Here is a 13,480-nt window from a genome sequence, read left to right as displayed (position 1 = left end):
TGTCAGGTCATCATCTATCCCCTCTACTCAGGGCTGGAATGTCTTGACATCTAGCTAATCAATGCTTTTAATCAATCAATAAACTGCCAGAGAGAACATAACAACAATCTGTACTGTAGACCTCAATGCCTGTTGATTGGAAACATACTGTATTTTATGGCAGTCTTTCTAATATTGTCTTTAGCATGATTTAAGGTTGTGAAAGCTACTGAGCTATTTCAGGTGTAACGGCTGTGATGACTCGTTAGAGAGCGCTGAGAACAGAAGGATTGGAATATGGATTAGATTAATGCCAAACAAGCCTGGAGAATAATTGACAGCCTTTACCGTCTTAACAGAATACATCTATTACCAGGTGGAGCAGGGGAATTATGCAGGTACATTTAGGATCCAATGAGATGTTGTCTTGGTAATGAAGTTAAATTGATGTGGCCAATGAGCTGGCTACACCCTACAGCCTGTGATGCTAGCTCACACCCTGATACAGGATGCCTCCCAGATGGCACCCTATTCCCTATATAGAGCACTACTTTAGACCAGAGAATGGCACCCTATTCCCTATATAGTGCACTACTTTAGACCAGAGAATGGCACCCTATTCCCTATATAGTGCACTACTTTAGACCAGAGAATGGCACCCTATTCCCTATATAGTGCACTACTTTAGACCAGAGAATGGCACCCTATTCCATATATAGTGCACTACTTTAGACCAGAGAATGGCACCCTATTCCCTATAAAGTGCATTACTTTAGACCAGAGAATGGCACCCTATTCCCTATATAGTGCACTACTTTAGACCAGAGAATGGCACCCTATTCCCTATATAGTGCACTACTTTAGACCAGAGAATGGCACCCTATTACCTATATAGTGCACTACTTTAGACCAGAGAATGGCACCCTATTCCCTATATAGTGCACTACTTTAGACCAGCAATGCAGATGTAGAGGCACGGTGGTTAGGAAAAACTCCCTGGAAAGGCCGGAACCTACATTTTACATTTACATTTTAGTCATTTAGCAGACGCTCTTATCCAGAGCGACTTACAGTTAGCACATACATTATTTTATCGAACCCACAACCCTGGTGTTGCAAACGCCATGCTCTACCAACTGAGCTACATCCCCTGGGAAGAAACCTAGAGAGGAACCAGGCTCTGAGGGGAAAAACTCCCTAGAAAGGCAGAAACCTAGGAAGAAACCTAGAGAGGAACCAGGCTCTGAGGGGAAAAACTCCCTAGAAAGGCAGGAACCTAGGAAGAAACCTAGAGAGGAACCAGGCTCTGAGGGGAAAAACTCCCTAGAAAGGCAGGAACCTAGGAGGAAACCTAGAGAGGAACCAGGCTCTGAGGGGAAAAACTCCCTAGAAAGGCAGGAACCTAGGAGGAAACCTAGAGAGGAACCAGGCTCTGAGGGGAAAAACTCCCTAGAAAGGCAGGAACCTAGGAAGAAACCTAGAGAGGAACCAGGCTCTGAGGGGAAAAACTCCCTAGAAAGGCAGAAACCTAGGAGGAAACCTAGAGAGGAACCAGGCTCTGAGGGGAAAAACTCCCTAGAAAGGCAGGAACCCAGGAGGAAACCTAGAGAGGAACCAGGCTCTGAGGGGAAAAACTCCCTAGAAAGGCAGGAACCTAGGAAGAAACCTAGAGAGGAACCAGGCTCTGAGGGGTGGCCAGTCCCCTTCTGGCTGTGCCGGGTGGAGATAATACATGGCCATTAAGGCCAGATTGTTCTTCAAGATGTTCAAACGTTCATACATGACCAGCAGGGCCATTCAGAGGTCGAGACAGCAGGTGAGAGAGAGAGAGAGAGAGAGAGAGAGAGAGAGAGAGAGAGAGAGAGAGAGAGAGAGAGAGAGAGAGAGAGAGAGAGAGAGAGAGAGAGAGAGAGAGAGAGAGAGAGAGAGAGAGAGAGAGAGAGAGAGAGAGAGAGAGAGAGAGAGAGAGAGAGAGAGAGAGAGAGAGAGAGAGAGAGAGAGAGAGAGAGAGAGGCGAGAGAGAGAGAGAGAGAGAGAGAGAGAGAGAGAGAGAGAGAGAGAGACAGAGAGACAGAGAGACACAGAGACAGAGAGAGAAACAGCAGATCCGGGACAAGGTAGCACGTCCGGTGAACAGGTCAGGGTTCCATAGCCGCAGGCAGAACAGTTGAAACTGGAGCAGCAGCACGACTAGGTGGACTGGGGACAGCCAGGAGTCATCAGGCCAGGTAGTCCTGAGGCATGGTCCTAGGGCTCAGGTCCTCCGGGAGGGGAGGGAGAGAGGGAGAGAGGGAGAGGACTGGGGACAGCCAGGAGTCATCAGGCCAGGTAGTCCTGAGACATGGTCCTAGGGCTCAGATCCTCCGGGAGGGGAGGGTAGGGAGAATTAAAGCTGTGTGTCTTTCTGGGTAAGTCTCTAAGAGCTTTCCACACCTGGATTGTGCTACATTCGTCCATTACTCTTTTCAAAATTCTTCAAGTTCTGTCAAATTGTTTGTTGGTCATTACTAAACAACCATTTTCATGTCTTGCCTTATCTTTAATCTGAGTCTAGAGGAAAGTCTTTGTCCTCAGGCCTGGAAGGAAGCAAAGGCATTCCGCTACCCAAGAGTGGTAAAAGCGGCCTTTACTGGTTTTAACAGCAGACCTATCAGCTTGCTGCCAGCTCTTAGCAAACTGTTGGAAAAAATTGTGTTTGACCAAATGCAATGCTATTTCTCTGTAAACAAATTAACAACAAACTGTCAGCATGCTTATAAAGAAGGGCACTCAACATGCACTGATGATTGATTGAAATAAATTGATAATAAGAAGATTGTGGGAGCTGTACTGTTAGATTTCGGTGCAGCCTTTGATATTATTGACCATAACCTGTTGTTAAGAAAACTTACCTGTTATGGCTTTTCAACCTCTGCCATATCGTGGATTCAGAGCTACAGTGGGGAGAACAAGTATTTGATACACTGCAGATTTTGCAGGTTTTCCTACTTACAAAGCATGTAGAGGTCTGTCATTTTTATCATAGGTACACTTCAACTGTGAGAGACGGAATCTAAAACAAAAATCCAGAAAATCACATTGTATGATTTTTAAGTAATTAATTTGCATTTTATTGCATGACATAAGTATTTGATCACCTACCAACCAGTAAGAATTCTGGCCCTCACAGACCTGTTAGTTTTTCTTTAAGAAGCCCTCCTGTTCTCCACTCATTACCTGTATTAATCTGCACCTGTTTGAACTCGTTACCTGTATAAAAGACACCTGTCCACACACTCAATCAAACAGACTCCAACCTCTCCACAATGGCCAAGACCAGAGAGCTGTGTAAGGACATCAGGGATAAAATTGTAGACCTGCACAAGGCTGGGATGGGCTACAGGACAATAGGCAAACAGCTTGGTGAGAAGGCAACAACTGTTGGCGCAATTCTTAGAAAATGGAAGAAGTTCAAGATGACGGTCAATCACCCTCGGTCTGGGGCTCCATGCAAGATCTCACCTCGTGGGGCATCAATGATCATGAGGAAGGTGAGGGATCAGCCCAGAACTACACGGCAGGACCTGGTCAATGACCTGAAGAGAACTGGGACCACAGTCTCAAAGAAAACCATTAGTAACACAATACGCCATCATGGATTAAAATCCTGCAGCGCACGCAAGGTCCCCCTGCTCAAGCCAGCGCATGTCCAGGCCTGTCTGAAGTTTGCCAATGACCATCTGGATGATCCAGAGGAGGAATGGGAGAAGGTCATGTGGTCTGATGAGACAAAAATAGAGCTTTTTGGTCTAAACTCCACTCGCCGTGTTTGGAGGAAGAAGGATGAGTACAACCTCAAGAACACCATCCCAACCGTGAAGCATGGAGGTGGAAACATCATTCTTTGGGGATGCTTTTCTGCAAAGGGGACAGGATGACTGCACCGTATTGAGGGGAGGATGGATGGGGCACTGTATCGCGAGATATTGGCCAACAACCTCCTTTCCTCAGTAAGAGCATTGAAGATGGGTCGTGGCTGGGTCTTCCAGCATGACAACGACCTGAAACACACAGCCAGGGCAACTAAGGAGTGGCTCCGTAAGAAGCATCTCAAGGTCCTAGAGTGGCCTAGCCAGTCTCCAGACCTGAACCCAATAGAAAATCTTTGGAGGGAGCTGAAAGTCCGTATTGCCCAGCGACAGCCCCGAAACCTGAAGGATCTGGAGAAGGTCTGTTTGGAGGAGTGGGCCAAAATCCCTGCTGCAGTGTGTGCAAACCTGGTCAAGACGTACAGGAAACGTATGATCTCTGTAATTGCAAACAAAGGTTTATGTACCAAATATTAAAGTTCTGCTTTTCTGATGTATCAAATACTTATGTCATGCAATAAAATGCAAATTAATTACTTAAAAATCATACAATGTGATTTTTTGTTTTTTTGTTTTAGATTCCGTCTCTCACAGTTGAAGTGTACCTATGATAAAAATGTGTAGTTCTGGGCTGATCCCTCACCTTCCTCATGATCATTGATGCCCCACGAGGTGAGATCTTGCATGGAGCCCCAGACCGAGGGTGATTGACCGTCATCTTGAACTTCTTCCATTTTCTAAGAATTGCGCCAACAGTTGTTGCCTTCTCACCAAGCTGTTTGCCTATTGTCCTGTAGCCCATCCCAGCCTTGTGCAGGTCTACAATTTTATCCCTGATGTCCTTACACAGCTCTCTGGTCTTGGCCATTGTGGAGAGGTTGGAGTCTGTTTGATTGAGTGTGTGGACAGGTGTCTTTTATACAGGTAACGAGTTCAAACAGGTGTAGGGAATAGGTATGTATGTAGGGAATAGGGTGCTGGACCCTGGTCAAAAGTAGTGCACTACTCTATGTAGGGAATAGGGTGCTGGACCCTGGTCAAAAGTAGTGCACTACTCTATGTAGGGAATATGGTGCTGGACCCTGGTTCTGGGAGAGCTGCCATTTTACTGCTTATTCAGGGAAATGCTGTCATGGAAATGTGGAACCAACTGGATTATAGTTCTGATATCTGGGTTTTAATCATATCAGTGTTTTCAGCTCTCACACAGCTGATCTTATGGATCATCATCTCTGGCGTAATGTTTTGCAATGTGAAATCTAGCTTGTGGAATTGAAAGGCCAACCATGAATAATAGTTAGAATCCACCATTGTGTGTCAAACCTCTCACAGTTTCCTCTGCTCCCCTTACAGTTCCACCAGTCATCCTGAAACTGGCCGAGCCATGCCGTGTCAAACCTCTCACAGTTTCCTCTGCTCCCCTTACAGTTCCACCAGTCATCCTGAAACTGGCCGAGCCATGCCGTGTCAAAACTCTCACAGTTTCCTCTGCTCCCCTTACAGTTCCACCAGTCATCCTGAAACTGGCCGAGCCATGCCGTGTCAAACCTCTCACAGTTTCCTCTGCTCCCCTTACAGTTCCACCAGTCATCCTGAAACTGGCCGAGCCATGCCGTGTCAAAACTCTCACAGTTTCCTCTGCTCCCCTTACAGTTCCACCAGTCATCCTGAAACTGGCCGAGGCTGAGCGGCGCCATGACACCTGCATAGAGTTCACAGTGAGAGGCTATCCCTCCCCCACACTGCGATGGTACCACAAACAGGTGGGATTTCATTACTTTTTATTCATCTCTATTATGGAAAGCAGCATTTACAAATCCTGCTCCTGGCGACCCCAAGAGGTGCATGTTTTAGTTTTCTCCCGGGGACCACAGAGCTTGATGATGAGCTGGTTGTTTCAATCAGGTGAGTAGTGCTGGGAAAAACCCCCAAAAAGGATTCAGAACCAATGATGTAAAGAGTCTGGGTCTTTTGAAAAGGTTGAAAAATAAACGGTATTCTGATCATTATTGTACACAGAGAGAGATCCTGCAGAGTGACTACATCAGAACAGAGATGGATTTCTACCAGGACTATCTGGAGGGCTGTCTGACTTTTAACAACCCAACACACTTCGACAATGGGAACTACACGCTGGAGGCCTCCAACTCCCTGGGGACCGTCACCAAGACCGTCTACGGACACTTCCTCATGGCACCGCCCTTTGACCCCGACCCTGACGGTAACCACAACATCTTCTTAGAGAGGGACAACGTACAACAAAAAGATAATTCTCAGAGCAGTGAGAAATGATTTAGCTAAAAGCAAATGGATGCATTGCGCCAGATTTAGCTAAATGCACATTTGGATTATTCAATTTGGAGCTTCTAGTGGTAGAAGACAGTTAAGTCTGACACCTAAGAATCGGTGGCATATTAGCACGATAAATGTAAGCAGAATATCATTCATATCACTCATTCATTCATTCATTCATTCATTCATTCATTCATTTACATGACCCTTTTTCATCTCCTTTTCAGAAATTGTGGAATATGGTAAGTGTTTTGACTTACTAGTGTTATTATATTATATTGGCCCTGCTGTAGCTCAGTTGGTAGAGCATGGCGCTTGCAACGCAAGGGTTGTGGGTTCGTTTCCCACGGGGGGCCAGTATGAAAAATGTACGCACTCACTAACTGTAAGTCGCTCTGGATAAGAGGGAGGGGGGGCTTTGAGGTGAATAGTTATGCACCTATTTTTTTGTCTTATTTCTTGTTTGTTTCACAACAAAAAATATTTTGCATCTTCAAAGTGGTAAGCATGTTGTGTAAATCAAATTATACAACCCCCCCAAAAATCCGTTTTAATTCCAGGTTGTAAAGCAACAAAATAGGAAAAATGCCAAGGGGGGTGAATACTAATACCAAGGGGGGTGAATACTAATACCAAGGGGGGTGAATACTAATACCAAGGGGGTGAATACTAATGCCAAGGGGGGTGAATACTAATGCCAAGGGGGGTGAATACTAATACCAATGGGGGTGAATACTAATACCAAGGGGGGTGAATACTAATGCCAAGGGGGGTGAATACTAATGCCAAGGGGGGTGAATACTAATACCAAGGGGGGTGAATACTAATGCCAAGGGGGGTGAATACTAATGCCAAGGGGGGTGAATACTAATGCCAAGGGGGTGAATACTAATGCCAAGGGGGTGAATACTAATGCCAAGGGGGGTGAATACTAATGCCAAGGGGGTGAATACTAATGCCAAGGGGGTGAATACTAATGCCAAGGGGGTGAATACTAATACCAAGGGGGTGAATACTAATGCCAAGGGGGGTGAATACTAATGCCAAGGGGGGTGAATACTAATGCCAAGGGGGTGAATACTAATGCCAAGGGGGGTGAATACTAATACCAAGGGGGTGAATACTAATGCCAAGGGGGGTGACTACTAATACCAAGGGGGGTGAATACTAATGCCGAGGGGGGTGAATACTTTCCCAAGCCGCTGTAGGGAACTTGGCCTGCGTGCGAAGCTTTGATGTCAGTACGTTGAAGAAGAGACCATTATTCATCCATTGATGAATGGTGATGAAATATCCGTTTGGTTTCTTGCCCTCTACCTGTGTCCTTCCAGATAGACCAGGATAAACCTGATACAGAGGCTATTTCTTTTGGCCTATTGCCCTTGTATATTTGGTACATTTACTTGTATAATTTTTTGTATGATATGGCGCTTTCACCATTGGATCACCAAGACCTGCAAATTAATCTAGTCAACCTGTCTTGCCTGCTGTACACACCTTCTCTATTCATCTACTGTCCATAATGTCTATACACACCATCCTATATAACTACTGCTGCACCATTATATGTATATGTATTTATATTCCAGTCTCTGACATAGCTTGTTCTGGTATTTCTTAATTTCTATGTCATTTGTATTTTTCTGGATTATGTGTGTGTTGTATATTTATTTATAGCTGGGTATTACTGCACTGTTGGAGCTAGAAACACAAGCATTTAGCTGGGTATTACTGCACTGTTGGAGCTAGAAACACAAGCATATAGCTAGGTATTACTGCCCTGTTGGAGCTAGAAACACAAGCATTTAGCTGGGTATTACTACACTGTTGGAGCTAGAAACACAAGCATTTAGCTGGGTATTACTGCACTGTTGGAGATAGGAACACAAGCATTTAGCTGGGTATTACTGCACTGTTGGAGCTAGAAACACAAGCATTTAGCTGGGGATTACTGTACTGTTGGAGCTAGAAACACAAGCATTTAGCTGGGTATTACTGTACTGTTGGAGCTAGAAACACAAGCATTTAGTTAGGTATTACTGTACTGTTGGAGCTAGAAACACAAGCATTTAGCTGGGTATTACTGTACTGTTGGAGCTAGAAACACAAGCATTTAGCTGCACCTGCAATAACATCTACAAATCTGTGTCTGCGACCAATAAACTTTTGATTTGCTGATGTCATGCCCTTACGACTGCTACTAGGTCCCCATTTTACAATGACATCATCAAAATGTGTTGTTGACTAAATAATGAAAGGGCTGTCTGGTAGCCTCAATAAATAGACAAAGATTTGTAGTTGAACAAGTCATTGCATGTATAGATTTTATTTTTACTTGACTTGAGACTTGATTTTAAAAACTTGTGAATCAACTTGACTTGTCATGCTCTTAAAATGCCCGACTTAGACTTGATTGGAGACTCGACCTGTTCTACTTGGGACTGAAGACTCGGACCTTGTGACTTGAGACTTGCTTGTGACTCGAATAATAGTGACTTGGTCCTTCCTCTGGTTATTTGACTATGCAGACAATCTGGAATTTTCATCACAGTAATATTTCTCATAAAAACTAGAAGAGAAGCAGTTCATCTCTCATCAACCCTCATCCAGGAAAGACTGGCATGCATGTTGTTGATGTTAGTTCTGTATGTGCATTTAAGGGAAAGGCGTGCTGCTCTGTTTTGAGCCAGCTTGTAACGGAGACGCAGGGAGTCAGGAAGCAGGTGCAGTTGGTGAGTTTAATAATAACGAACATGGAGAGATACAATACGAGAAGCGTCTGGAGAAAACAGAACCAATACTGCCTGAAGAGTGAGGATACAGAGTGCTAGATAAAGGGGGACTGATCAAGGTAGTGATGAAGTCCAGGTGTGTGTCTCCTGAGTGGCGCAGTGGTCTAAGGCACTGCATCGCAGTGCTAACTGTGCCACTAGAGATCCTGGTTCGAATCCAGGCTCTGTCGCAGCCGGCCGCGACCGGGAGACTCATGGGCGACGCACAATTGGCCCAGCGTCGTCCAGGGTAGGGGAGGGAATGGCCGGCAGGGATGTAGCTCAGTTGATAGAGCATGGTGTTTGCAACGCCAGGGTTGTGGGTTCGATTCCCATGGGGGGCCAGTATAAAAAAAAAAAAAAAATGTATTCACTAACTGTAAGTCGCTCTGGATAAGAGCGTCTGCTAAATGACTAAAATGTAAAATGTAATGTAAATGTGTGTAATGATGGTTGCCAGGTGTGCGTAATGACGGTTGCCAGGTGTGCGTAATGATGGTTGCCAGGTGTGTAATGATGGTTGCCAGGTGTGCGTTATAATGGTTGCCAGGTGTGCGTAATGATGGTTGCCAGGTGTGAATAATGATGGTTGCCAGGTATGTGTAATGATGGTTGCCAGGTGTGCGTAATGATGGTTAACAGGTGTGCGTAATGATGGTTGCCAGGTGTGCGTAATGATGGTTGCCAGGTGTGTGTAATGATGGTTGCCAGGTGTGCTTAATGATGGTTGCCAGGTGTGTGTAATGATGGTTGCCAGGTGTGCGTAATGATGGTTGCCAGGTGTGCGTAATGATGGTTGCCAGGTGTGTGTAATGATGGTTGCCAGGTGTGTGTAATGATGGTTGCCAGGTGTGTGTAATGATGGTTGCCAGGTGTGTGTAATGATGGTTTCCAGGTGTGTGTAATGATGGTTGCCAGGTGTGTGTAATGATGGTTGCCAGGTGTGTGTAATGATGGTTGCCAGGTGTGTGTAATGATGGTTGCCAGGTGTGTGTAATGATGGTTGCCAGGTGTGTGTAATGATGGTTGCCAGGTGTGTGTAATGATGGTTGCCAGGTGTGTGTAATGATGGTTGCCAGGTGTGCTTAATGATGGTTGCCAGGTGTGCGTAATGATGGTTGCCAGGTGTGCGTAATGATGGTTGCCAGGTGTGCGTAATGATGGTTGCCAGGTGTGCGTAATGCTGGTTGCCAGGTGTGCGTAATGATGGTTGCCAGGTGTGCGTAATGATGGTTGCCAGGTGTGCGTAATGATGGTTGCCAGGTGTGTGTAATGATGGTTGCCAGGTGTGCGTAATGATGGTTGCCAGGTGTGCGTAATGATGGTTGCCAGGTGTGCGTAATGATGGTTGCCAGGTGTGCGTAATGATGGTTGCCAGGTGTGCGTAATGATGGTTGCCAGGTGTGTGTAATGATGGTTGCCAGGTGTGCTTAATGATGGTTGCCAGGTGTGCGTAATGATGGTTCCCAGGTGTGCGTAATAATGGTTGCCAGGTGTGTGTAATGATGGGGCGCAGGTGTGCGTAATGATGGTTGCCAGGTGTGCGTAATGATGGTTACCAGGTGTGTGTAATGATGGTTGCCAGGTGTGTGTAATGATTGTTTCCAGGTGTGTGTAATGATGGGTTGCCAGGTGTGTGTAATGATGGTTGCCAGGTGTGCGTAATGATGGTTGCCAGGTGTGTGTAATGATGGTTGCCAGGTGTGCGTAATGACGGTTGCCAGGTGTGCATAATGATGGTTGCCAGGTGTGTAATGATGGTTGCCAGGTGTGCGTTATAATGGTTGCCAGGTGTGCGTAATGATGGTTGCCAGGTGTGCGTAATGATGGTTGCCAGGTGTGCATAATGATGGTTGCCAGGTATGTGTAATGATGGTTGCCAGGTGTGCGTAATGATGGTTAACAGGTGTGCGTAATGATGGTTGCCAGGTGTGTGTAATGATGGTTGCCAGGTGTGTGTAATGATGGTTACCAGGTGTGTGTAATGATGGTTGCCAGGTGTGTGTAATGATGGTTGCCAGGTGTGTGTAATGATGGTTGCCAGGTGTGTGTAATGATGGTTGCCAGGTGTGTGTAATGATGGTTGCCAGGTGTGTGTAATGATGGTTGCCAGGTGTGTGTAATGATGGTTGCCAGGTGTGCTTAATGATGGTTGCCAGGTGTGCGTAATGATGGTTGCCAGGTGTGCGTAATGATGGTTGCCAGGTGTGTGTAATGATGGTTGCCAGGTGTGCGTAATGCTGGTTGCCAGGTGTGCGTAATGCTGGTTGCCAGGTGTGCGTAATGCTGGTTGCCAGGTGTGCGTAATGATGGTTGCCAGGTGTGCGTAATGCTGGTTGCCAGGTGTGCGTAATGATGGTTGACAGGTGTGCGTAATGATGGTTGCCAGGTGTGCGTAATGATGGTTGCCAGGTGTGCGTAATGATGGTTGCCAGGTGTGCGTAATGATGGTTACCAGGTGTGCGTAATGATGGTTGCCAGGTGTGCGTAATGATGGTTGCCAGGTGTGCGTAATGATGGTTGCCAGGTGTGCGTAATGATGGTTGCCAGGTGTGCGTAATGATGGTTGCCAGGTGTGCGTAATGATGGTTGCCAGGTGCGTAATGATGGTTGCCAGGTGTGCGTAATGATGGTTGCCAGGTGTGCGTAATGATGGTTGCCAGGTGTGCGTAATGATGGTTGCCAGGTGTGCGTAATGCTGGTTGCCAAGTGTGCGTAATGCTGGTTGCCAGGTGTGCGTAATGATGGTTGCCAGGTGTGCGTAATGATGGTTGCCAGGTGTGCGTAATGATGGTTGCCAGGTGTGCGTAATGATGGTTGCCAGGTGTGCGTAATGATGGTTGCCAGGTGGCGCAATGATGGTTGCCAGGTGTGCGTAATGATGGTTGCCAGGTGTGCGTAATGATGGTTGCCAGGTGTGCTTAATGATGGTTGCCAGGTGTGCGTAATGATGGTTGCCAGGTGTGCGTAATGATGGTTCCCTGGTGTGCGTAATAATGGTTGCCAGGTGTGCGTAATGATGGTTGCCAGGTGTGCTTAATGATGGTTGCCAGGTGTGCGTAATGATGGTTGCCAGGTGTGCGTAATGATGGTTCCCTGGTGTGCGTAATAATGGTTGCCAGGTGTGCGTAATGATGGTTGCCAGGTGTGTGTAATGATGGTTGCCAGGTGTGTGTAATGATGGTTGCCAGGTGTGTGTAATGATGGTTACCAGGTGTGTGTAATGATGGTTGCCAGGTGTGTGTAATGATTGTTTCCAGGTGTGTGTAATGATGGGTTGCCAGGTGTGTGTAATGATGGTTGCCAGGTGTGCGTAATGATGGTTGCCAGGTGTGTGTAATGATGGTTGCCAGGTGTGCGTAATGACGGTTGCCAGGTGTGCATAATGATGGTTGCCAGGTGTGTAATGATGGTTGCCAGGTGTGCGTTATAATGGTTGCCAGGTGTGCGTAATGATGGTTGCCAGGTGTGTGTAATGATGGTTGCCAGGTGTGCGTAATGATGGTTGCCAGGTATGCGTAATGATGGTTGCCAGGTGTGCGTAATGATGGTTAACAGGTGTGCGTAATGATGGTTGCCAGGTGTGTGTAATGATGGTTGCCAGGTGTGTGTAATGATGGTTACCAGGTGTGTGTAATGATGGTTGCCAGGTGTGTGTAATGATGGTTACCAGGTGTGTGTAATGATGGTTGCCAGGTGTGTGTAATGATGGTTGCCAGGTGTGTGTAATGATGGTTGCCAGGTGTGTGTAATGATGGTTGCCAGGTGTGTGTAATGATGGTTGCCAGGTGTGTGTAATGATGGTTGCCAGGTGTGCTTAATGATGGTTGCCAGGTGTGCGTAATGATGGTTGCCAGGTGTGTGTAATGATGGTTGCCAGGTGTGCGTAATGATGGTTGCCAGGTGTGCATAATGCTGGTTGCCAGGTGTGCGTAATGCTGGTTGCCAGGTGTGCGTAATGCTGGTTGCCAGGTGTGTGTAATGATGGTTGCCAGGTGTGTGTAATGATGGTTGCCAGGTGTGTGTAATGATGGTTGCCAGGTGTGTGTAATGATGGTTGACAGGTGTGCGTAATGATGGTTGCCAGGTGTGTGTAATGATGGTTGCCAGGTGTGCGTAATGATGGTTGCCAGGTGTGCGTAATGATGGTTGCCAGGTTTGCGTAATGATGGTTGCCAGGTGTGTGTAATGATGGTTGCCAGGTGTGTGTAATGATTGTTGCCAGGTGTTTGTAATGATGGTTGCCAGGTGTGCTTAATGATGGTTGCCAGGTGTGCGTAATGATGGTTGCCAGGTGTGCGTAATGATGGTTCCCAGGTGTGCGTAATAATGGTTGCCAGGTGTGCGTAATGATGGTTGCCAGGTGTGTGTAATGATGGGGCGCAGGTGTGCGTAATGATGGTTGCCAGGTGTGTGTAATGATGGTTACCAGGTGTGTGTAATGATGGTTGCCAGGTGTGTGTAATGATGGTTACCAGGTGTGTGTAATGATGGTTGCCAGGTGTGTGTAATGATGGTTGCCAGGTGTGTGTAATGATGGTTGCCAGGTGTGTGTAATGATGGTTACCAGGTGTGTGTAATGATGGTTAC

At 46.5% G+C, this 13,480-nt stretch overlaps 1 protein-coding gene across 1 annotated transcript in view; it reads left to right on the top strand.

Moving 5' to 3' along the window:
• Positions 1–13,480, top strand: part of LOC121564390 (NT-3 growth factor receptor-like) — a gene marked incomplete at its 3' end in the record, with an annotated part of 183,184 nt that overhangs the window by 51,059 nt on the left and 118,645 nt on the right. The window contains exons 8-9 of the mRNA XM_045214016.1: positions 5,481–5,590; positions 5,847–6,048. Of these exons, the coding sequence (XP_045069951.1) occupies positions 5,481–5,590; positions 5,847–6,048 (312 nt within the window). The remainder of the gene's footprint in view (positions 1–5,480; positions 5,591–5,846; positions 6,049–13,480) is intronic.

This window comes from Coregonus clupeaformis, unplaced genomic scaffold, assembly GCF_020615455.1.
Source record: "Coregonus clupeaformis isolate EN_2021a unplaced genomic scaffold, ASM2061545v1 scaf0181, whole genome shotgun sequence".
In the NCBI taxonomy this organism is placed as follows: domain Eukaryota; kingdom Metazoa; phylum Chordata; class Actinopteri; order Salmoniformes; family Salmonidae; genus Coregonus; species Coregonus clupeaformis.
The sequence above is the reverse complement of the archived record's forward strand: the minus strand, read 5'-3'. Positions and strand labels throughout refer to the sequence as shown.